Source organism: Rousettus aegyptiacus, unplaced genomic scaffold (assembly GCF_014176215.1).
Source record: "Rousettus aegyptiacus isolate mRouAeg1 unplaced genomic scaffold, mRouAeg1.p scaffold_m13_p_16, whole genome shotgun sequence".
NCBI classification, from domain to species: domain Eukaryota; kingdom Metazoa; phylum Chordata; class Mammalia; order Chiroptera; family Pteropodidae; genus Rousettus; species Rousettus aegyptiacus.
This window is the reverse complement of record NW_023416291.1, coordinates 11,482,924-11,507,060: the sequence shown is the minus strand read 5'-3', so window position 1 is coordinate 11,507,060 and position 24,137 is coordinate 11,482,924. Positions and strand designations below refer to the sequence as shown.

Here is a 24,137-nt window from a genome sequence, read left to right as displayed (position 1 = left end):
CCTATAGTTCTAGTGCGTGAAATCTGCTATCTTTCCACTTGATTTACGAAGGACCCTTAATTACTGCTGTCATTAGCACCTAGTGTTCAAAACAGTGTTAAAATGTACTGTTGGTCTCACCTCCAAGTCCCCGCTTGCTTTATTTTAATTTTTTTCCAAAGGTAAGTAAAAAAACAATTGCCATAACAATCATTATGTACAGCGAACTAAATAATATTCCAAGATTTTTGGTGCCCTTTTTATTCAGAATTCAGCATTTGCGTGTTAAGACTGGCCCACAGTTTGAACAAGTGTCCATAAACAGGGTTATTACTAGCGAAGACTTATTACCTGGGTTTTAAAAAACAAGTCATTCATTCGCCTTTTTCTTTCCACATGGATAGAGATGACAGAAAACTGCTGTGAAGCTTCAATGTTTCTGCCTGGTCATGCACAGTTCTGCAATATAATGCATAAATGTATAACAACAACTTGGGCTCGCTTGATACCTCTCTTGGAATAGGGAAATCCAGCCAGGCGCTTCCATGTGCCTCCCCCAACCCCCACTTCCGCGCGCACGCGCACACACACACACACACACACACACACACGCACATGCGCGCGCGCACACACACACACACACACACACACACACACACACCAGTTCAAAAGTTGATTCATTCCCGAGATCCCCCAGAATCGTCCTTTTTCTCTTTCCTGGCAGCTCTGGCTTGCCAATCTGGCTAGTAGTGAGCTTGGGGGCGTGGGAGGGGCGGGGAGCGCGAGGCGAGGGAGGAGGGAGCCGGGTGCTGGTGCGTGCCGCGCCCGCTCCTGCTGGGTGAGAGTCCGGGCCGGGTTTTGCGCCGTGTTCCGGGGCTTGTCTCACGGCCTCCAGCCGCCGCCGCTGCCGTGTTTACTGAGCTCGCGCGTCCTGATATCACTCCGCTGGCATGGAGGAGGAGGAGGAGGTGGAGGAGCGAGAGGAGGAGGAGGAGGCGGCGGCGGCGGCGGCGAGCAGTTGATCATTGTGATGGTGGCAGGAGCAGCGGCGGCAGCGGCAGCCCAGCCGAGCGTTAGGGGCTGCTCTCCGCGCGGCGTTTTGCAAAGGACTTCACCGATCTACTTTTGCAGTCGCCTCGGACTGTCCATGTGTTTACTTCCCCCAGCCCGAGGATTCGATATCTAGGCTCCTGTGAAATGCAACTGAGCAGCCAAAGTACTTTGAGAACACGGGGCGGCATAAACACCAAAACTTTTTTGTGGAAGGAAAATGCAATAAGCAAGCTTGCCGTTTTCCGATGCGGTGTGGAGTGAGTGTGTGTCGCGCGTGTCCGCACTGGAGGCATATGCTTGTGTGTGTACATGGGGTGTGTTTTTCGGTACGTAGGGAGAAAATGCTTGCCAACCACCGGAAATCTCCTGGAATTTATTAGAAAATAATGGATTATAAAAAGAAGGCAGGCGAGGAGCGGATCTCCCCTTGAGTTGCAACCCGATTTGCTGCTGGCTCAGTTTGTTGATTCTTTTTGTTGATAGGTGTCTGATGGCATTCTGATCTCCCCTTTTTTCTCCTTGTGCTTTACAGTTTTAAAAAAAGGGAAACAAAAAAAACCCACCCCCAAATCTCTCCCCCCCTTTTTTTTTTCGCCCCGTCGGGATCGCTGTTTCCATCCATGTGCTTGCGTCTCCCCCGCGTTCCACTTAAACTATTTTAATCCTTGGACCCAAGGAGGAGGCTGATAGGGAGGTGGATAAAAAAAGTTCTTCCAAAATAGTGTGCCCGGGGAGCAGGATGGGGGATTTCGCAGCCCCCGCTGCTGCCGCGAATGGCAGTAGTATTTGCATCAACAGTAGCCTGAACAGCAGCCTCGGCGGGGCCGGGATCGCTGTGAATAATACTCCCAATAGTACTCCAGCTGCTCCGAGTAGCAATCACCCCGCTGCCGGCTGCGGCGGCGGCGGCTCCGCGGGCCCCGGCGGCGCCTCGGCGGCGGTTCCCAAGCACAGCACCGTGGTGGAGCGGCTCCGCCAGCGCATCGAGGGCTGCCGGCGGCACCACGTCAACTGCGAGAACAGGTACCAGCAGGCTCAGGTGGAGCAGCTGGAGCTGGAGCGCCGGGACACGGTGAGCCTCTATCAGCGCACCCTGGAGCAGAGGGCCAAGAAATCCGGCGCCGGCACCGGCAAGCAGCAGCACCAGAGCAAACCCCAGCAAGATGCGGAGGCTGCCTCGGCGGAGCAGAGGAACCACACGCTGATCATGGTGAGGGCGCGCGCGCGTTGGGGGTGGGGGGCGTGGAGCGTCTTACAAGGGGGACGGGGGTCTGATTTGCACGGTGAGTGAGGTGGGCTGAAGCCGAAGGGTTAACGTCAACTTTTCTGAGGGAAAGGCTGCCTTCGCCGCTACCTGTTAATCTGTCAAGGGTTGTCACATTTGGGGAAGAGGGGGCGAGCGGGGAGAAGCCAGTCACGACTGCGAGGGGCGGAGGGAGCCCCGAGGAGCAGCAGAGAGAGGCACTGGAAAAGTTTTTTCCCCGCTCTCCCTTTCTTAGATACCGATTTGAAAGAGCGTAAACCCAGAGTTGGAACCTCGCTCCTCCTCTTCACCACTCCCACCCCACCCCACCCCACCCTTCTCGGTGCTGCCTTGCGTCCCCAGACGCGTTCCCCCTCGCCCACCCCCTCTCCGCACATCCGCCGGGTGCGGGCGTGAAATTGATGCTGTCGCAGACTCTGGGCGGGCACCCGGCCCTCATCTTCCCGAGGGAGGAGGGAGAAGCAGGAGGTTCTCGCCTCCTCTCCCAGGCTCACCCCCCTTTGGGCTGAGAAAGTCTGAGAGTTTTGTGAATGAACTTTGAAGTGGATGAGAAGCGAGCGAGGGTGGCTCCGCGCGCTCGTTCGCGGGAGCGCGCGCGGATGCGGAGCGCGTGTGCGCTCCTCCGCGGCTGGAGACCCGGGGCCGGCTCGGCAGGTGGAGCGGCGGGAGGGTCGAGGGGGGAGCGGCCGGCGGGGGCGGGAGGGGAGAACTGCGCCCTCGGCCTACGCCGAGCCCCCGCCGCGCCCCCGCCGCGCAACTTCGCTGGGGATCGTGTCCCCTCCTCCTCTTAAACTTGCGTGCACCGAGTCGTCTCCCTTTCGCCCCCGCCCCACTCCCCACCAACTTTCTAGCCCCATCTAATCAGGCCGGAGGAGTGGATGGTAGCAAAGAGCTGAAACAGGCTTAAATGGCTGGGTGGGTGGGTTCGAGGTAGGCTGAGCAGCCAATGGCTTAACTTCTCGGAGAGGAAGGGGCAGTTCCCACCCCGTAACCCTGAGGGTAGAATCCTTTCTCTTATCTCCTCTCTCCGGTTCTTCTACTTTCCTTTCGGGGTGGGGGGGGGGCCGGAAGCTTGGGAAAGGTGTCTGCAGCCCCCTCCCCCCAACCTCCGCCCGAGTCAGTGCGACGCGTCTGTGCGGGGTCGGCGGGCGGTGGGAATCGGGGAGCGCCGAGCGCCTTCGCCCGTTTTCCTGGCACACCGCACCACGATCGGCGGCGCAGGGCCCGGCGCGGGCGGCCCTCGCGGTGTGCGGTGGATAATCGCGCACGTCCGTGGTCGGGAGTCATCGGCGGCCGGGGGTAGCGCGGTGCCGTCGCGGGCCTGTGCCGGGCGCTCGGTGACAAAGAGCCGGCTTGGGGGAGGGGACGAGGCGAGGCCGCTGCGCTCGCTCCCCACCCTCTCCACCTCCCCCGCCCTGCACGTGAAGAGGAACAATTTGTTTATCTTGGGCTTCAAGAATCCTGCCCTCCTCCCCGTTCTCCGAGGCCGCCCAGCCCCTCCTCCTTGCCTTCCCTCCTCGCCGCGATCCTGCCCAGTCCCGCCGGCAGCACCGCCCTCCTCCCTTTCCTCCTCCCCTCCTCTTCCTCCAGCCCGCCTTCCCCCTCCCTTCTGGGACGCGACCGTGGGGGAGGGAGCGGGAAACGCTTTGTCCGCCTCGCGGCCCAGCTCAGCCCTGGAGGCCGCGGGCTGGGAGGGGCGCGGCACCCCACCGCCCCGCTCCCCCCACCGCGGAGCCGGGCCCCGCGCGCGAAGAAGAGGCGGACTCGGTTTTGAGCAAGAGCGGGTGTCACAGAGTCAGGGAGGGTGGTTCTCGCTTTACAAACAGGAAGCCGAAAACCACTGGCACACTGTAGCTTTTTTGATTGTACCCGGAGGCGTGCTCCGCGCCCTCTTCCATGTGTACACCCCACGCTCACAGATGGCGTAGAAATGGGCTGCTTTCGTGAGGCTCCCAAACCTCAGTTCCACGGACTCACCGCCCCCCCCCCCCCCCCCCGTGACTTTCCGGGATGGAGGACTGCTGTGGCCTGACCTCGCTGGTTGGGCACCGCTGGAACAAAAGCCAGCACCGCTCTCAGTGCCCGGCAGCTTTTCATTGGGGGCGACAGCAGTAGAGTTTGCGGCCAGAAAGTTTTGCTGTTCGGGTTGTGTTCTCTCCAGGGTGCCACATCGGCCCTCTGAGGGACTAAGGGGAGGCCGCGGGGCGCGCACGCCTGGGTTCTAATGCTCTGCGTAGGTGGAAGCAAGCCCAGGATCCTGACTGTACCTGGAAGGAGGTGGCAAGCCCCAGCCAGAGCTTACTTTTGAAAATGAAAAGATACTGCTTACTTGAATGGCCGAGACATAAGCTGTAAACTTCATAGTTTAGCAAGTTAACAGATAAACTTGAAGAATGACGGCCTGAAAATAACATTTTAAAATCAATTTTGTGACAATTTAGCCTATTCATTAGACCGATGTAAACGTCAAGGCTGTGCTGAATGGGAGTATATTCCGGCTTCCACTGTATTTCGTGTATGCATCTCCCACTGATAGCAGTGGGAAGTATGTGTGACGAGTGTAATAAACAGCCTTAAGTCTTAAGTATAGAGTTGCATGTAGATTCTTTGTACCACAAAAAGGAAAGAAAGATGAACGTCATCCTTTACTAGTTATTTTTCTTTTAAACATATTAGCTTAAAAATTCACATTGGCCCCTGAAAGGAGAGGGTATTTTAACTTAACCTTTGTATGAGATAAAATCTTGAAAACTGGTTGCAAGGAAAATGTTGATCTTGATTTTCTTGAATTGGCTACTGGATTATAGTTGTGCTCTGGTAGGGCACAGAGCAATTACATTTAGTTCTCAGATTGGGCCCTCTCTTTAGAAAGCCCTAAAGAAAAGCAATAATCAACCAGAGCCAAATAATAATAATGGTGATAATAAAAATAAAGATGAATAGGATTCTTCTCTAGTTTATTGCTATTGTTTACCGTCATAGGGCCAATACGTCCAAAGTACTAAATATCGATTGGCTCTCTCTCTGCCTGGCTCCGGTTAAGAAGGCTGTCTAATCAGGGCTTTACCTCTTTTGATTTGTTTTCTTATCTTACACATTTACAGCCATAGACATGAAAAAACAAAAACAAGCAAACAAAAAGCAGGGTGGGTGAGGTGCAATAGAAATCTCCCTCGGCTCCAGATTGCTGGGAGGGGCCTGGGGTTGTGTGGGTCTCTAAAATCCCTGACTGTTGGAGAGCAGGGAGCACAGGCTGGGGTCTGGGGTCCAAGCTGCATTACCTCGGGTAGTTCTGAACCTGTAGTCAAAGGATATGCTGCCTCCCCATACTTGTTTATACGGATGTTTATACAGTTATGTTTAGGACTGGAGCCCCTTAACCCCACCCCGCCAAGATTTGTATTTGTATGGCAACACTATTGATTTCACCTATTAGAGAGTCTCATTTGGAAACGGGCCTTTTCCTAAAATAGTTTTAATTATTTGTGGTAACAGGAGGAGACATTATTCATTCTTTGTACTTGGAACTGAAATCCCACTTAAATTTTATGGTATACTCCAAATGACAAATTCATTTTCAAACCAAAGGTAGATTGACGTGACAAAAGTGTAGTCATTCAGGCACACCAAAAAGCATGACAGTACTGTCTTCAGAAATTCAAAATGGCGGTAGTCTGCCTTGACCTCTGTAAATCCCACGTTGTCACCACTGTTTCACTGTATAGCAACATTATAATTTTAAGAGCTTGCTTAATTTATACAGAGCTTACAGACTGCATAAATCCAGGTGATTTCTGGTCTGAAAAGTTTATCACTTATAAAATTCATTTGATGATAAGCATATTAATTACTGAGTATTGGAGAAAACTATCCTATCCAGAAGGTTCTCATCCATTGCTGGAATAGATCCCGGAAATATCAACATAATCAGTCCATCACTAAACCTCCTTATAAATGAATCTGATTTCCTATTTCTTATCCTGTTGAAGGCAAGTTACTGGCTCCAGGGTTTTGGGCAAGCTTGTAATGTCAAACCCTTTGTAAATCTTACCTGTGAACCCTTTCATTGGTTTCTGTTCTACTGTTATCCCGGGCGATAAGATTGACAGGTGTCTCTTGAAAAGCCTTCCATAGCCCACACTGGGTGTGCCTCAAGTTTGTGAAAAACTTTTTGAACTTTCACTTCTCTGTACTTCCCAAATGTTTGTCTTTTTTTTTTTTTAAATTTTCAAAAGCGTTTTTTGTTTGTTTGTTTTTTTAAAAAGCTCTAATACATATTGATTATATTATTTATGTTCTTTGGTTGTGGTGCATTTTATTTAGTACTGGGCAGCCAGGGATCAGAAAAGTAGCACAGTTAATCATTAGTCATAATCTCCAAAATGCTCTCAGGCTGAGTTCATCCCCAGGGAAAGCAGAGTTTTCAGGCAGGTAGTGGATGTGACTCTCCACCCCATTCTGTCTCATTAGAATTGTAAGGGCAAGCTTTAACATCTTTGTAGGTTTTCTTCTGCCTTGTATGAGGAAAATAAACAGTTCAGGTACATAGTTTACTGATATTTCTACAAGAAGAAGGATGAGGATTTTAAACATTAAAAATAGTTAAATAGAGTTATTTGCTAAAATACTTCTCTGAGACCAAGAGGCAACTGTTGCATTTTCTTGACAGGATTCTTCCATTGATTGAGAAAAATGGGGGATCCTGATACCCATCTCTTATCTTTTTCTCTGCCCCTCCCCCACTCCGTAGCGCTGCTACCCCAGAAGGAAGCCAGCTAGTGTAATGAACCGTTTTACACATTACACAGCAATTCTTGGATGTATTTGAAGCACTTCTATTTTATTTAATGTCATTCATGGAATTGTATGTGTGATGAGAGCTCTGTGTTTGTTAATTAACAGTCCCGTACTATATTCTTGAGCTTAGGCTGGCCAAATTCTGTCATCTTTTTCCACATTACCCATCATAGAGAACTGTGACGTCCATCAGATATCAAAATCTTATAAAGAGGGGACCTGTTTAAAACTCAGCCCCAAGAGCTTCATCTCTGCCTTTTAACCTTCCCAACTAGCTTTGCATTTTTCACTCTGCTATTCAGAGCTGATTATTGAGTTTTCGGATCCTGTAGCTGCTTGCTTTGTTTTTCCTTCCCCCTCCTGCTGCTGGCCTTTTGGTCTTTTCACTGATCTTTAGCACCTTTACCAAAGAGTGGGAAGAAACATTAAGAGAGATTTAATTTTGGTGCCTCCTACTCTCATAACTAATGAAACGGTTGGGTAAGATGCCATCTATTTTGGTTGAATGATAGATTTGATTTTGTGTATCGTCGACTCATCATTAGCACAAATAATAGAAAAAGAGACTGAATTTAAAAATTTTATTCATTCTTTCAACAATATTGGTACATGGTCTCTTGTGCTTCATAGAAGAAAATGCTACACTCTCTTACACTCTAGACTTTTTGGCAATGTGAATTCTTCGTCAATTTTCAGTTTCATTCTAGCTAGGTTTAAGAGGATAACAGGCTTTTCGTTTGTTAGTTTTTTCATCAGCGTAAGTCTTGATGCTGGTGACGTCTCAACAGGGTAGTCACATCCCTTTCTCATGCCATTTTAAGTAAAATAATATGCTTTACTTTCCTTTTCTTTCAAGCCAATTTGTCATTCATTGGTTTCTGCCCCCAAAAAAGTGACTTACTGATGACAGTTTCAAAGTTATAGGACCGCCCCCCCCATTATGTTTTCATTAAAAATGCAGCATGCTTTTCAGACGGACATTGCAAAAATTCATTATTCATGTTTGTGAGCTGGATGCGTAACTTCTGAAAGTCAGCCCTCACCAAGAACCGATTCATATTCCTTACCGTAAAAAAGAAAAAAGTTTTCGTGTTCAGATCTAAGAAAGTTTAAAGAACTAAAGAAATGAGGTCAGATAAAATTACTCAAAAAATGGAGTCGAGGGCCTGCAGTATAAGTACTCCAAGGTCATAGGGTTCCGCTCAGAGAAGGAGCACATAATTTTTTTTAAGCCTACCTTGATGTTCCGTCTGTTAAACAGTTGAGGGGCTTTTGAGGTGTGGATAAGCAACTCCATTTGGGAAGGAAGCATAGCATTCCCTTAAGGCCGAATGCACACATGCATGGAAAAAGGAAATTACTACTGTGGCTCAGGGTTTTTAAGGCAGGCTGTGTATACAACTCTTGGGGGAATTCAATAAATATCTCCAAAGGCTTGCAGGACTTCTTCTGACATAAGGAAAGCAATTCCCAAATAATCATTTAGATACTCCTTTTTAATTATATTGGACCTCCCATTGCTTGGAATGACCTTTATGCTGAGGCAGAATCTTAAAATACGAGTAGTAACTAATATTCATCCTCTTTAGCAATGGCATAACAACTGTAGAAAACTTAAGTGAGATATTTACATTTTAACTAACAACCTCCAGAATTTCCTTTCTAACTCCTTTAATCTCCATCCTGTTGGGTAGAATCTGGTCATGTCATGTTTCCTGTTACGAGCTCTCTAGTCCAACTATAGAAGCTTTTACTTGTGCATGTGAAGATGTTACGAGGATACGTCACCGTGTGTCTCTCCTTCCCCCTCAGAAAACCTTTCTCCACCTCCTGAAAACTCAGGTCTGGACAGGTGCTTCTTTCCCTTCAAAGAAAAAGGCAGAAACGCCGTGAGACTATTTGTGCAGATTCCGCCTGGGTCGTAACTGTGACTAGAAAGGATTGCACAGCTCTAACAGACAAGCTCTGTAGTGCCCTTTATTCTCACAGTGGTTGGTTATTTTCTTCCTTTGATTGTTTGTTAGATGCTGAAAGTAGCTCAGTGATTGAGAATGAATCTAAAGGGACTGGTACCCAGTAAAGGGCTTTGAGGAACTAGTAATAGGTAGTAGGGTAGGAGCAGCCAAAGGCGGTGAGGATTTTGCGTCACCCGGAATGGGAGGCAAGGGGCGAGACATGCTCGAATTCGCTCATTTGTGGTAAACAGTATCCTGCTGCCTTGGGAGTTTACAGAAGGAAAGCATGCTTTTTGAGGTCTACTCTGAACCAGCAGACCTTGCTAAAAGGCAAATATGTATTTTTCCAGAGCTGATGGCAATATCGTTTGTATGTGGGGGAAAAAAAAGTCATGTTCCTAGAATATTTCTGTGCTCTCTTAAATAATTACTACTGCCAGGGATTTGCTGCGGGTTTCCTTTAAATCAGTGATTTTCATTCAGCGGAGATTTTGTCCCCTTTGCACCCCTCTGACACATTTGGCGACGCTGGGAGACATTTTGGTTGTCACACCTGGAGGGGCATCTACCGCTGTCTGGTGGTGGGTAGAGATGCTACATGCGGTCTCCCCACCACAAAGGATTCCCGGGGGGGTCCCAGTATCGGAACTGCTGCTGTTGCCAAACCCTGGTTAATCAGGGAGCTCCCCTAGAATGTTGAAAACACACGATGGGTTGTCTGCCTCTGTCTCCTTGCTGTCAGGAAGGGGAGCAGTAGTCATTCTCACCTCAGGCTCAAATGCATTCATGTGTAGGAAAGGGTCCCGAGGTCTTTGGGGCGCTGTACAGATGCTCGGCCTATTTTTATGAATTCCTTTCCTATCCCTTCCTTTTCGCTGCTGCCCCAGTGCATCCTTGAAGGTGAGTGACTCGAGGCATCTTTCACTCATGCATTAAACCAAGGTCTCATGATGAGGGAGTGAGCAGCCGGTTCACGTTAGACCCTGTTTCTCGCTCTCATTGGACTGTCACAGCAGGGCACGGTTGCAGGATTTGGTTGGCTGTATGAAACAGTCGTTGTGGTCCTATGAGAAACATGTTCCTGAAAGTCATCAATAAACTGACATTTAGGAAAAGCCTAAGGGTGCTGAACACTTTGTGTCTTCTTGCAAACTTTCTGTAGCTATAGCTTTTCTTGCATTGTTTTCTGTTACATTTATTTCATTGTTTTTCAAATAATATCACTTCGTTGGGGGAGAGGATTAGTCGGCGTGGTAGAGAATAAAACGAAAGTATGGCTGTTAAAAAAGAGGCGGAGGATCGTCTTTCCTTCCCTTTTTTTGACTTGGTGGCACTTGTAGCACCAGGATCGTGGCTTGACATCAAGCTTTTAGAGGAAATTAGACAAAGAAGAAGGCACTGAGAAAGAAGCAAGCAAGAAGGTGCGAGGACTCCACCATGCCACGTGAAGAACAGTCGGAAGACCTCAGGTGTTTAGTCTGATTTGGAGGAGGATGTTATTGCTTGCTTATAAGTTTGAAGGGCTGTCATATGAAGAAAGGAGGAGATGTGCTCTTTGTGGCCTCAAGGAGATAAAGTGAGGATCACTGGTTGGCACTTATTAGGACCCAGGTTTGTTTTAATATTAAAAAAAAAAAAAACACATACACACAATTATATGAAAATTAAAGCTGTTCCAAGACAACATGGGCCGTTTTGATGCGTGAAAATGTTTTGGTCAAAGTTGTTTGATTGGCCGAAATGTTGCAGAAGGGATTGCAACATCTTCTTTTTTAAATTATAAAACTTTTAAACAGTACAGAAATAAAATACTGTTTATAGGAGTACAAGGACTTTGTCTCTTTCTTCATCTTATGTCTTCGTGACTAGGAAAAGACCTGCCTGTGTATAGGAGGGGCGCTAAATACTTGTCGAATAAATTGCTAATTGTAAGGGAGATTAAGAAGGAACTAAGACTTAATTCCTCTCCCTCACTCTAACCCAACTTCTTAGAAGTTACTGTGGTTACATAGGTACTAAATATTCTATATTATCTATAATGTGCTAATTTCCCCCTCGTAAGTGAAATATTATACTTATGGTTCTCAGATCTACTTTTTCCATATGCCGTGTTTTGGAGATTTGTCCAAGTTAATACACATAGATCCTCAACTCATTCTTTTTAACCGTTAGGTAGCATTCCACAATATGAACATTCCATAATTGGTTGAATGATCCCCTGTCGTTAGACACGTTGGTAATTTCTCATCTTTTGTCAATTTAACATTACAGCAATGAACATCCTTATCCATATTTCCCTTGTACATGTGTGGGCATTTCTGTGGCACAGATTTGGACTTCTTTCTATATGTGTAGTATGTGTAAATAGAAAACATTGGCCAAGAAAACCCCTTTAATCGAATATGGTTTAATACGGCACCCAAATCTTATTACGGTCCATTTTAGGGCAAGTGATAACTGTGTCTCCTTCAAAATATGGCTTGAAAGAAAAGGTGTCAGCCCTCGTAACTGGCGTTGGACATTGCAGCCTGGGAGCCCAGCGTTAGGGAGCACGGTGCCAGTTTTTAACGGCTGTCTATCTGGAGCACACCTTACAAGAGCAACTCCCCTCCTTTTTATCTGGTCCTGGAGAGGGAGTTGGGGGGTTGGGGGCGGATCCAGTTACCGCCTCCTGTTCGTGAAGTGAGAGTGGGAAATCCACTTGCTTGAACAAGTTTATAGTTCTCGTCGCCTCTTCCCACCTTTGTGTTTCACAGGCCTCTGCGGCTATATTTGTAAAATGAATTTCAGTCGGTGATACAGTACCTGGGGTGGCAGTGGGTGCCGGTTTGAGTGGTCATAAAAAATCTCAGGTTTATGAGTTGACACTTCCTACAGGTTAAATTGCCCTAACTAATCCAGTCATCTGTGTAACATGGTAATAACAACCTGCTGACCTGGCCAACTGTAGAAAATGCATCCAAATGGACTGGCCTTGACAGCCACCTTACAGCAGTTGTTTAGACGATGAGGAGTCCTATCAGTTTTCATTATGCACATGTGCAGAGTGGTCTGAAGACTGCCCTTTGTCACATTCTTGGCCTCCCTGCCCTGAGGTGCTAATAATTAGTCTGTATTTTTATGTAGTTTGGCGCAGTTTGGCTCCAGGGTCTATGCTCTTGGCTGCAACATTATTCTGTCTTCACCTGAGTCCTCACCTACTTGACTCTCTGTTAGGTTCACACATCAGTATGAACAGGAGCCCCAACGGAGAGACGTTGCCGGTCCTTACAGGGCCCTGCTCTTTGACAAGGAGGACCCCCCCATTTTGCTGTCTCCTGGCCTCACATGCTTTTAATCCTTGTGCCCTTCCTTTTCCATCTCCTTTACCGTCACCTCATGTCACAGAGACAGGAGCACCTCAAAACTTGTACAAGAGGTAAGTGGCAGCTTTGTGAACCATAGAAATAAGCCAAGAGCAGGAACCTTAGTGCTCGGTGGCCTAAACTTTACAGGTCATTCCACATCAGGTGATTCCAATGAACTAGGCTTTCTGCTTCCATTTCTAACCTAGACACTGATTAGCAGCAGCCATTTTCTGCCATTTATCTGTGTGCCATAGCATCTTGGTGAGGAAAAACCCTTTGGCCAACCAAGTTGATAGGGCCGCGTGCTCAGTGCCAACTTTAGGGCAGGGGTCTTCCACGTAAAGACGGCTAGATAGCTTCTGTTTCAGTAGCTTAACTAGCCAGAGCGGGTTGTGTACGTAAAAGAAGGGCCTTGCTCGTAATCTTGCAGCTAGACCATGCACTGTGACACACTAAGTGACCCTCAACGTTACTGCTGTGGTCTTGCACTAAAATTTCAGCCTTTGACTTTTCCCGCTGACAGCCAAGTTTAGAGTCAAGTGTAGTTTTGCTACTGTACTGTCTCTTTGAGGGGTGTCTTCTCACTTTTTTTGTGTTTGCGTCTGACTTTTCCTGGATCCGTTTCTTTCATTTTTAGCACTGGAATGTTTTCTTTTAAGGATGACTTTCACCTACCTATGTACAAGGCAGGCAACCGCCTCGCATTCTGCATGAAGTATAGTATTTACCTTTATGTTGTTGTAGACAGATACGTGGTTAGCTGTTTGGAATGTTAGTTATTTCTTAGCTATCTGATTTATAATTAGTAGATGAAAACTGTTTTCCAAAAGTTATTGAGATTACAGCTATGTTGCTGGAAACTTCTAATTTCTGATTCCTTTGGAAGGCATTTTCTTATGTCTCTGAAAGAGTCCAGAGGTGATTTTAACAGGTAGTAAATGACTAGAATCAAATCTTACCTTATGGAGTTCGTTTGTTTGTTTTAAACATATCTTACAAAAAATGTTTCAGACCCATTGCGGTTCTTTGTTTCGTTTTGTTTGTATTTTAAGAAAGCTCAATTACTATTGATATAAACTCGTAAATGGGAGTATCTGGGGGTTAATGTTAATTAACATTTATGCAAATAAATTTGACGTATGTCAGAGCTCAAGAAAATTTTTTGGATACCAAGTTAAAGAAAGGAGATAAAATGGTTTTAATTGTTTATGCTTGAGTTTTGGCTTCAGAATGTCTAAGTGATAGCAATGCCAGTTCCCAGCAGGGGTAGGACACACATTCCCTTTGCCTGTTCCCGGCCCCTGTCCTGGGCTCTTTTGTCCCCAGTTCTAATCCACTGTGGTATTTCAGTCCGTCTTTTCTCTCGTCTCGGGGAGAAAAGCATGTGGCCATAGCGATGGCGGCCTTCGCAAAGCCTGCCCGGTGGTGTTTGCCTTTAATCATTCTAGGTATTTTCTCACGGTGGTGTGTGCAGCTCCGCACCCCATGACCCTAACATTCTGTGACTGTTCACATCCTGCAGTAGCCCTTTGCCAGATGTTTGTAAACAGAGGCGGTTTATATAAAGAAGCAACTTTCTCAGTTTAGAAGTTCTTATGGCTCGATGGTTGAAAATGCATTTCACAGTTTACCTAGGAATTCCTGAGTGGTTTGCAGCTGCCGTTGCGTTTTTTAAACACGCGCTCATCCTCTTCAGTGAAACACGAGAACAATGATTTTAGATTTGGATTTCATGCTACTAAATTCCCAGGAAGATTTGAAGAACTTGTTCGTCTTAACAGTAAATAACCATACTTGACAAAGATTTTTGGCAGGTCGTATTTGTTAGAGTGGAATGGTCCGGGGCCCACGGTGAACTGAGAACACGCAGTGGAGACCGAGGTGACCACATATGATAAACTGGTCCTTGAGCATCAGGGGTATTTGGCACCCCGGCGATTACAATTCAAATGAGCGATTGCTTATCTTCAGTGCTTGATCTTGTTCTTAGACTGAAAGGACTGACAGGAGTCATTCAGGGCCTTTTCGTACCTTTAAGTTTGTGGTCCGAGGTTGGAGTTGGAACACTCAGAAATAGGTAAGGACAGTTTGGAGCGAGGGAGCTTAATGAGAGCGTGTGCTTGTGCAAGTCGCACCTTCGTTGCCTCGGCACGAGGCACGGGTGGTCTGTGTTACTGGTTCAGGAGGTTCCATGTTTATCTGTGGCCTGGAGTGTCAAAGGGTTGCAAACCTAAGAATTTTGCTTCCTTTTTTTTTTTTACCCTAAAGTGATGGTGTAAGAGTTTCTGGTATTGGCTCGTGAGGGTGGGGACAACCATATTTGGAAGGGGAAGGGGGATCGGCTGCCTTTGGTATTCTCGACCACTTTTTCCATCACCGTTTTCATTACTCTGTTGACAAAGCGTGGATGCCGCGAATGCTTATTCGTGCCCACCTTTTTCTCCACAGTATAATATAGACTTCGCTTGCTTTCTTCAACTTTTCGTACTGTATGTGTTTACGATACACTAAAGAGCGATCAGTTTGTGAAGAGAGGTGTTTCGCTTTGACAGACTTGCAGAAAATGAGACCATGGGAGGAGGAAGCAAAGCGACTGCTTCAGGAAAGGATCTCATTGCGGGGTTTGACGGACGTCGTGCAGTTAAGAAATTTTTTCCAGTGTTAAAATTCACAACCGTCTCGGTTGCACAGGTTATAGGAAGAAGTGGATTACTTTGTGATTTTTAAAAAATTTAAACTATTTTTTGGAGTTTGAAAGAAATCTCTATTTTTTAATTCTCCGGAGAGACTTAAACGGAGACATTCAAGATACCGTGTAACAACATGGGAGGAAGAAACGGTAACAACGCCGGGGTTAACAATTCTGTGTTTTGTGGCGTGCTTTAGCTTTCATCTCTCAGAGCGCGAGTGGGCATCGTTTTTGAGAGGCCTTTGTTTAATAATAGCTGTATTAAAGAGTGGGTTTCCGTCCACTTTGGCGTCTCTTGTGTTCTAGGATGCGGCCTTCGAGAAACATGGCTGATTCGGCATTAGCCTGACATGGTCGCCTGTCCTGCCCCACTCACCTCGGGGATCCTTCGCAAAGGGCACAATTAAACTGTCTCCTCAATGTCTGTAAGGACAGAGATTAACCACGGGTTGGGTTAAGTTATTTCTACTATTATTGTATGTTTTTCTACTCTCTGGATTAAAAAGAAAACTTGAGAAAAGAGAGCATCTGAGAAATTGATTATGGCAGAGAGGGAGAGGAGTAAAATTCATGTCATCTGAGGTCAGAAGGCTCCAGTATCGCCGTTATTTCTATGGCTCTTCTTCCCTGGGCCAGATCATGCTTCATCCACACGGAGGCCGTGATAATGCAGGAGGGGAAAGGATCTCTCTGGAGCGTTCTTAGATAGACCGGCTTACTGCTCATCGGAGGGAAAAAGAAGAGGCTTTTTATGGGAATTCCACACTTCACAGTTAAGTCTATGGGATGTTACTCTGTCAGCCTGAGCAGCAGGTCTCTAAGCACTGACTAGGGACCTGCATGAAGGCGGCCCCCAGGGAAGCATGTGGAGAACGGACGCTTTGGATTTCCCTAAGAACCGAACCCGGTGTCCCTGAGGTTCAGGGCGACGAGCTCCTTTGAAACGTCCAGCTTTTTCTTCCCTCCACGCCCAGGAGCCGCGTCTGCTCCCTGCACCCGCTCCGTTTCTGTCTTTTGTTCCATGAATAAATATTATGTGGTTTGGTGCTCATTACTCTTTGATATGAAAAAAGGCAATTCATTAGGTCGAAGGAGGAGGGGGAGGGAGGCACCATTTTTCACCCGGTGCATCAAGCGCGGTTACACTGATTTGAATTCCCAGAAAAGTAATAAAACAGTGAAAATGATGATAAAACAGCTCCTGGGCTGACAGCTGCGCGACACACGAGAGCACCGGAGACAGGCCCCGGTGCTGCAGCAGGACGATGTTGCGGACCATATGGTGCCGTCGCGAGCCAGTTGTTGGATTCGGCGGCTGGCTTTTGTGTGGGGGACTCGCCCAGCTTGGGTCTGTGGTGGCTCTTCAGAAACTTCTAGTCTCGTTGGCAGGAGGGCTGTTGGCAGCCCGCCAGCGCTGCCTGTGTGGTGGCTGACTCAGGCCACGTGGGAACGCTCCCGCTCGCAGGGCATTCACACCACCTTCCTGTGGTCACTCGTCAGATGGTTTGTTCCGCAAGTATAAATGGGGATCTTTTTCCATAGGGAGCAGCTCAGCGTGGCTGCATCACAAAAGGGAATTTTTCTCCAGGAATGCTGGTTCATTCCTAGATGCGTTAATTCGCCGGCGCTCAATTCTTCTTGTGAGAGTGACAATTGTTTTGTTTTGTTTTGTTTTGGTGCTTTCCAGATGCACTTTGCACGTTACCTCTTCATTCTTCAGGCTAGAATAGCGAAAGCCAGGAAGTGTGTGAGGGCCAGTGCTGTCGCTAGAAAGGAGAGAGAGGACCCGTCTATCTAGTTCTTGCAAGACGGTGCTAAAATAGGCCCTCTGCTTAGCATGGGTGTGTTTTTTAAATGTGTGAAGTTGGCATGTATGTATGTATGTGTGTGTGTGTGTGTGCATAAAATGACTAATTAACTGCACTTTCCCAAGGAGGGGTCCCCAGGCTGGCTCCGTTAATGTGCCCCACGTCGGCCCATCATCCTGAATCCTTTGTGACTTCCACCTCTTGTGTAGTCATGGTCACCCATCCTGGTTCCTTTACTCTTGACTCGCAAGTGCGAGGGGAGATCCGGAGGGCTGTGTGGTCCTGGGAGAGTGGCTTCTGCAGACGTAGCAGAAGGCGAGTCTCGGAGAGAATCACACGCCATGAGGAAGGGCTGTAGCCGGTGCTGTCGGGCTCCGTGCATGAGAATATTTTTATTTCAGGAGCTGAAAGAAAACAGATAGTGTTGACACTCTTAATTGAAGAGCATCAAATGTCACCATATTCTTGGTCTCTGTGGGACTTTTTTTTTTTTTTTTTGGCAGAATACTTTTAAAAGTTGTGTTCCACTGTTGGGATGAGTGAATTTTTTTCCTTTTACAAACAAAGGTCATTACAAGGCCAAATCTACTGGGAAAAAAATACATATGTATGTGTATATATATATTTATTTATGTGATGTTGTGTTAATCACTAATCAGAGATTGTGTTTTAACACTGGGGCTCTGCTGGGGGGAACTGATGTTTTTGCATGCCTTCGTTTTACATTTTTGATCACTGGCCTTGAAAAAATGTTTTTAAGAGGAGGAAACTCGGTCTTACACATCTGCCGTAAGTGGGTATGTGCGTGCTGTGGCGTTCAGGGTCTGGGAGAGCTTGTGCCTGTGTCCTGGACGTGACTTAGCATCCGGAGGGATGACCAGGGCCCTGTTTTCTGCTTACTTGCTAGGTCCGATGTAGGAGCTTCCTGGCTGTGTGAACACCTCTCTCAGCCTTCCCTTGACATGTGCTTACACGGGTCAGAATCAGGGGAGAAGTATCTCTGGCTTTACTTTCCCGAGTCTCCTGAGAGGAGCGATCTTTACCTTCCCCCCAATTAAGAAATGGAAGCAAGAAGACAATGACTGAAGAAGACCCACACTCGATTCTTCCTTATCCTTGCCCTAGGCACTGTGGCGTCAACCACGGCCACTCCTGGTGGCTCTAGTGGGGAGAGAAGGCGGAGGGAAGGATTGGGAATAAGAAAGAGACCTAGGAGGGGAAGCTGGAGAAAAGGGGGGAAAGGGGTGGGTAAGAAATGAGAAGACATTTCTGGGGGTTAAGAATACATGAAAATTGGGATAGATGAAGTATCCTTGTTTTCATTAAATCCAATTCGTAAGTACTTCTCTGGCCATTTTATATTGATTTGCGCAATAGTGTTGCACATTCTCATCGTGCAGCACGTTATGGGGTGAGTGGCGCTGCAGTGAGACACAGCTTACCAGGTCACCAAGCGAGCGGATGACAGACCGGAAAGATAAACAGGTGACCGAATGGCCTGCGCGTGGTGCAGCTCTTCCAGTTAGATGAAGAATTATGAATCCGAACATCCAGCTGTGTTGTCTTATAAACTGTTAGAAAATATAATCTTCAGGGGTTAGGAGGACAGTTCAATTAAAAAAAAAAAAGCTCCCCCCTAATGTGATTTGTATTATAATTATTTAATACCTAAAGGACTCTTATAATTGAATTTTAGGGTGCTTCATTTACATTCTAGCTGGCTAGAGTTAGAAATACTGTCGCTCCGTGGTTGTCTACGCGCTGTTCCAAACATTCACAAAATGCCCTGTGATTCAATTATAAGTATCTTCTGGGGACCTTGTAAATTACATACTATCTAGTTATCATTATAAAGCACCAGGGGACGGCAAGCCAATCAGGTAGCTTACGTGGTCGCTTGGTCATGACCTCATAATTGACAGCACAAGCTGCCTGGGGTAATAATACAGATTTTGCAAGGGGGACTCGTCTAGATTGAGGGGCAGGAAAGGGTTACGTACTAATTTTTAAGTTACACAATTAGATCGTTCGAAGTCAATGCCTCTTGGTGCAATAATATTAAATAATTGACTGGCAGATTTGTTTAGAATAAGTGAGAGTTGGAGTCTCAAGACCAGAAACCCTGTAGCCGCCGGTAAATGAAAGGGGGAGGGTACCATCGGGTAAGTAGAGCTCTATCTCCGTACGACCAGAATTAAACAAAGAACAGTATGAGAACGCATGCCACCGATAGGAGATAATTGCTAGACGTGGGTACCTAGTAATCTTTGAATTAAAGAACGCGCCCGAGTGTTTTTGAGGGTGCTTGTGTGGAATAAGAAGTCTTGAGCGCGCTCCTCCCAGGGCCCCGCCGAGGCGTTTGCGCACGGGCTTTGCCGCCTTCCAGAGCGCGTGAAAGTGCCCCCCGCTCTCCACAGCAAGTGCCTGTGAGTAGCGTTCAAACAGCCCTGACATGAGTCCCTGGGCGTATCGTTATCGAGTCTCGTATTTAACCTTTTTCTAACAGCCTCCCCAAAGTCCAGAGTTTTCACTTTAGCTCCAGAGGAAGTTATAGAAGGCGTTTCCCCACCACACCTCTCGCCTGCACAGCTGTGAGAAGCAGTTCTCTGGAAGTCAGCTTTGTTTCTCCTTTTTTATTTTTTATTTTTTGTCCTACGAGGGACCAGGTAGAGAAGTGACTTATTGTTGAGCGAGGCCAAGCTTTGTGCAAGTGCCAGTACATTAATAAGAACTTCCCTTTTTCCGGTTTTGCCTGAGCCTCTTGCTTGGGTAACCCTGTTCTCCTGGCGGAGTAGGGCAGGGGCCTGCATGTACTCATGGCCGCTGCTCTGTCTTCCTCGTCTCTGTTCTAAGCTCATCGGTGAAGCCCGTGTGCCAGTAAGAGGTCAGATGGCAGCTGCGGAGCTGTGGACAGGCCCGAGGACAGCAGCGAGGGCTCCGCCTTGGCACGTCCTTACAATAAAAAAAACCTGCTTGCCTCATGGCCACGCAGCTTCATGGCCGCTGTGCCTTCGGAAAGATGTTACTTTCTTAGTAAGAGAAGCAGATGGAGATGATGGCTTCTCTGATGCCTTACGCAGAGACTGGAGAGAGCACACACGAACTTAGGAGGGTGAGGAGCATCTCGACTATCTCGGGTCAGAGATGGATCATCCAAAGAACCTTCCCCGTCACTGCTTCACAACCACTGGCGTGGTGTTGGGGGCAGTAGGCCGATCGCAGGTGTTCCGGCCCAAGTGTCACTGCCAATGGAGGTGGCCGACACGGGCCATGGAGAGGAGAGCTAGATGGGCGAAGAAGGGGAAACATGAAGTCAGCAAGGGCAAGGACCGCTAGGAGACATCTGCATGTGGGCTCTGCATGATGCAGAATTGGTTTTTGAGACGGGATAAAAGTTTCTCCACTTTTCTCAGAGAGAGCTGGTGGAAATTCCATTCTGACTCTCCTTCCTGGCTTGCTATCTACTGAGGCATCTTCGTGGTTCTGCCCAAATTTCAGGGAGCCTTCTGCCTCTGCCCTGAGTCCTTCTTAAGCAGAAGCAGCTTGTGTTTCTGTGTGAGCAGAGAGGCCGCGCTCAGAGTGGCTCGCCCGCCTCCGACCCTGTGCTCAGGGCATTCACACCCTTCCCCGCTGGCCGCTCCGCCCCGGGTGCTGCATGCCAGTGAATACCCCAGCCTCTGTTTTTTGGGAGAGGTCTGCTGCGTTGGGCGTTTTCCTGCTTTTTCTCCTGGCCTGTGCTGTGGGTTTCCCAGGCTAAATCAACACCCAGCCAATCACTTCCTCTGGATGGCTGTACGATCCGTCTGTGTTTCATAGAATTTCCGGTGGTCCCATCTGACGAATGCTTCCACTGTCACTGTCTCCGGCTTTCATCCCGTGATTAGGACGCAGTTTGGTTTAACTAAAAGAACATTATTTTGGGAGCCAGGAAATTCGGTCTAGTTCCGGCTTTGCCAAAACAAACTGTGTGACCTTGAGCGAGTCACTTACTCTCTTACGACCACGAAACTCACATCTGATTTGATCGATTAGCAAGGACGCTTGGCAGTAGGACAGGAACAGGTGTGTGACAGGCAGATTTTCAGCACCTTCGTGTAGCAGTGCTGGTGCTACCTTCAATCCTAGGAATGTTCGCATCCTTCTTTCTGGCCACCCAGAGGCCCCCACCCCAGCAGAAACAAAAAAGGGCTCGATTGCCACTGAAATGACTGATGACACTTTATACATTGAATGCGTATGTGCATGTGCCTTGCTTGGAAATGAGGTGTCTAAAATTAGGCGAGTCAGCAAGACGCGGAGGGGTGCGTCCTAATTCTGCGGGTCCTCTCGGGTTAGCGCCCTGGGCCTCTCCGTCCGTGCCACACTCTCCTAGCACCTGATGCATGACATGGTAGTGGTCCCCACTGCTTCTGGGCGAGTGGCCACTCCTCTGAGATCAGGCCTGACTCAGAGGAGGAACCCCAAAAATGTTTCTCGAACGAACCTGAGCTATTAGATCGGCTGACATAGTCCATCGTGTCCTTGTTAATTATGGCGCTAGTCCTGAACGTCAGGGCTAGAGTCTTCAATGTGGCTGGAAAAATCAACATTTTTTCCCTAGTGATTAGAGCTGCTTTTCTCTTTGAGTTAGCACTTATCCATCTGCCATCCGGTAGTGAAACTAAGGCATACTTTCTTTATACCATTTCTTAATGATTTGTAAGTAAAACTCTTCCTTCGATAAGGCCGAATAACAGCCCAAGGATTTTAATCAGTTTTTAAAAATCATGATGCAACAACTTCAGTTTCCAGGCTTCGTAGCAGGTATGCGTAGGGGAGTCTCAGGTCAATTTTTTAGACTCTCGAATTCTTGCTAGTAGGTTATCTCAAACAACATAATACCGCACCACTTCTAGCTGAATTTCCTTTAGAAATATGAGTTTGGGCAGATAAAAATGTGAGCGTGAGCAGCGGGCCAGCTTATAGGACTCACAACCTATGCAGACGACGAGGACGTAGTCTGTAAACACAGATATTGTCTCTTTGGGTTTAGAGATGTATCGCTTCTATAGTAGGTTTGCCAGCGCATTTTCTAAGTAAAGAATTTCATACATTAGAGGGCTTAGATTATTATCTCAGTAACGCAAGATAAATAACAAAAAACTTTTGCAGACGTAGTACCCTATCTAGCACATTCCTGTATACATCGCCATTTTTCTGTCTCCTGTCGAAAATATGGGCAAGCATATTTTCTCTCTGATTTGAGTACTTTTGACAAGCATGTGGAAAGATGAGAGGAGACCTCAGAATTAAATCAGGTTCAGATAGTTTTGCTAACAACTCATTCTTTTGTAACTGCAAGATGAAAGATAAAGCTCTCTCCAGTCAAGTTAAAGGGCAAGAGAAATTAGCTTGGTTGAGTTTAATGGTTGTTTTTGGCCTGGGCATGACATAGGTTATTCTCTTGCCGTGATGCACTGATAAACTTCTTGTCCTGTGCCGGACAAACAAACCAATGAAACCCCCAAAACTAAAAGAAAACGTACCTGCTTGGCTTTGAGTTTACAGACAGGTCCTTTTCCAAGTCGACTGTTATTTCTCCTCTGTGGCTTGTGTCTGTGTAGACATGTTATTGGCGCACCTTCTGCCATGGCAGGTTCATTAGCATAGTAATAAATATTAGGGCGTCTTGGTTGTAAATGGCCACTTAGATTTTTGGCTTTTCTAGTTGCTGTGCTGTTTAGCCATCGGCCTGAAAACTCCTCCCATTCCCATTTTCTTTTCTGTTCGTCTCATCTCTCTGGCAGACGAAGGCTCAGCTTGTCTTTCCAGAGGGCCTGGGTAAATTATTAAGAAGGAAAATCTACTCTTTCTTTTTTCACCTTTTGGAAATATATACTGCAGTCAGAGTCAGTTTTGACTTTCTCTGAATGAGATGACTATTTTTTTTTTTTTATCAAAGTAAGACAGTATGTCTAAGAATCGGGCTCTGTGTGCGTTTGTGTGTGTTTAAAAATTTGGTTGAATTTTGGTTTTACCTCAGAATGGGACAACTCATGCTTCTAAGTGACTCATTTCTATATCGAGTGTGTGGCTTCCAGTATTTGCCATGACCTGAAAAGGGACCTCCGAAATCCTATTGGTAGGAAAAGTAATAATAGTAACAGCTCACATTTCCTGAGAGCCAGACACAGTTTTAAATGCTTTACATGTTGTCGGCTCTTTTAATTTTCACAACCAACCTATGAGGCCGTTATACTTACTGTTTCCATTTAAAAGGTGAGGCTACTGAGTCCCCGAGGGTTTTGGTTGCTTGCCAAGGTAGTGAGTGGCGCGTCTGGGATTCACACCCAGACAGTATTAGTGCAGAGTGTGTGTGACGGCCGCGTCGAGTTCCTTCTCTGTGTTGGTCCTTGGGGGAGGCTGAAGAAGGCTGTGGACCTGTGCTGGTGGGCGTGGTTGAAGAGAAACTTGAAGGTCCACACCCAGATGCTACTTTTCACCATTAACTCCCTGACTGGCTCTCTCCACCTTGCCCTGACCTTAAGCACAGGGTGACACTTCTGGCTTGCTGGGGGCCAGCTCTTGGTTACTTCTCTATGGGGCCTGATTAGCTGTGGTTATTCTCAAACCGTCTTGTTTCTCTCAGTTTGCTCCTCTCCCAGATTGCCAAAGTCGAATCTTATCTGGGCTTTGAGCGTGAATCTGGAGGACAGCGCAGCTGCATTTGGAGTCGTGCGTGACGGGGGCCTGCGTGTGCACAGAGGGCTCCCCAGCAATGCCAGGCCCCTCAGGTTAGAAGAAGCCTCCGCTGCACAGGCCCAGTTGCCAGGCGAGAGCAGACGCTCCCTCTCAGGACCCAGCTCGTGGTCGGAGCTCCACGCTCCGCAGAAGCAGGAGTTTGTGTCCCTTCGCATCCCCTGCTGTCTTCTGGGCCTGGAATAGCGCTTCGGACGTAGGAGGTGCTCAGTACGGGTCTGTGGGCCCGATTGATTTTTGCAGCCAGGCATGGTCGTCCCCTGGCACACGGTTTCCTCTCCAGGCGCTGTCCTTCCCCTCCATCCTTCCCTTTGTACAAACCACCAGAGTTCTCTCGTCCGTGAATTTATCTAAGTCCTTCTCGAGCCTGTGAATCGTTTTGGCTCCTGTTCCTCCTGAAGTGATGAGTTTACTGTTTTTACAGAAGAGAGCTTGGCTCTTGCGTGTTCTAAAGGACCTTTCATGATTAAAGGTCGGCAGAGAAGTTTGGAGCAAAACTCAGAGAGG

General features: G+C 47.3%; 1 protein-coding gene across 1 annotated transcript in view; it reads left to right on the top strand.

Moving 5' to 3' along the window:
- The first annotated feature begins 909 nt into the window (after nucleotides 1-909).
- Nucleotides 910-24,137, top strand: part of MAML3 (mastermind like transcriptional coactivator 3) — a 352,983-nt gene continuing 329,755 nt past the window's right edge. Inside the window, exon 1 of the mRNA XM_016154034.2 lies at nucleotides 910-2,242. Within this exon, the coding sequence (XP_016009520.2) occupies nucleotides 1,772-2,242 (471 nt within the window). The 5' untranslated portion in view covers nucleotides 910-1,771. The remainder of the gene's footprint in view (nucleotides 2,243-24,137) is intronic.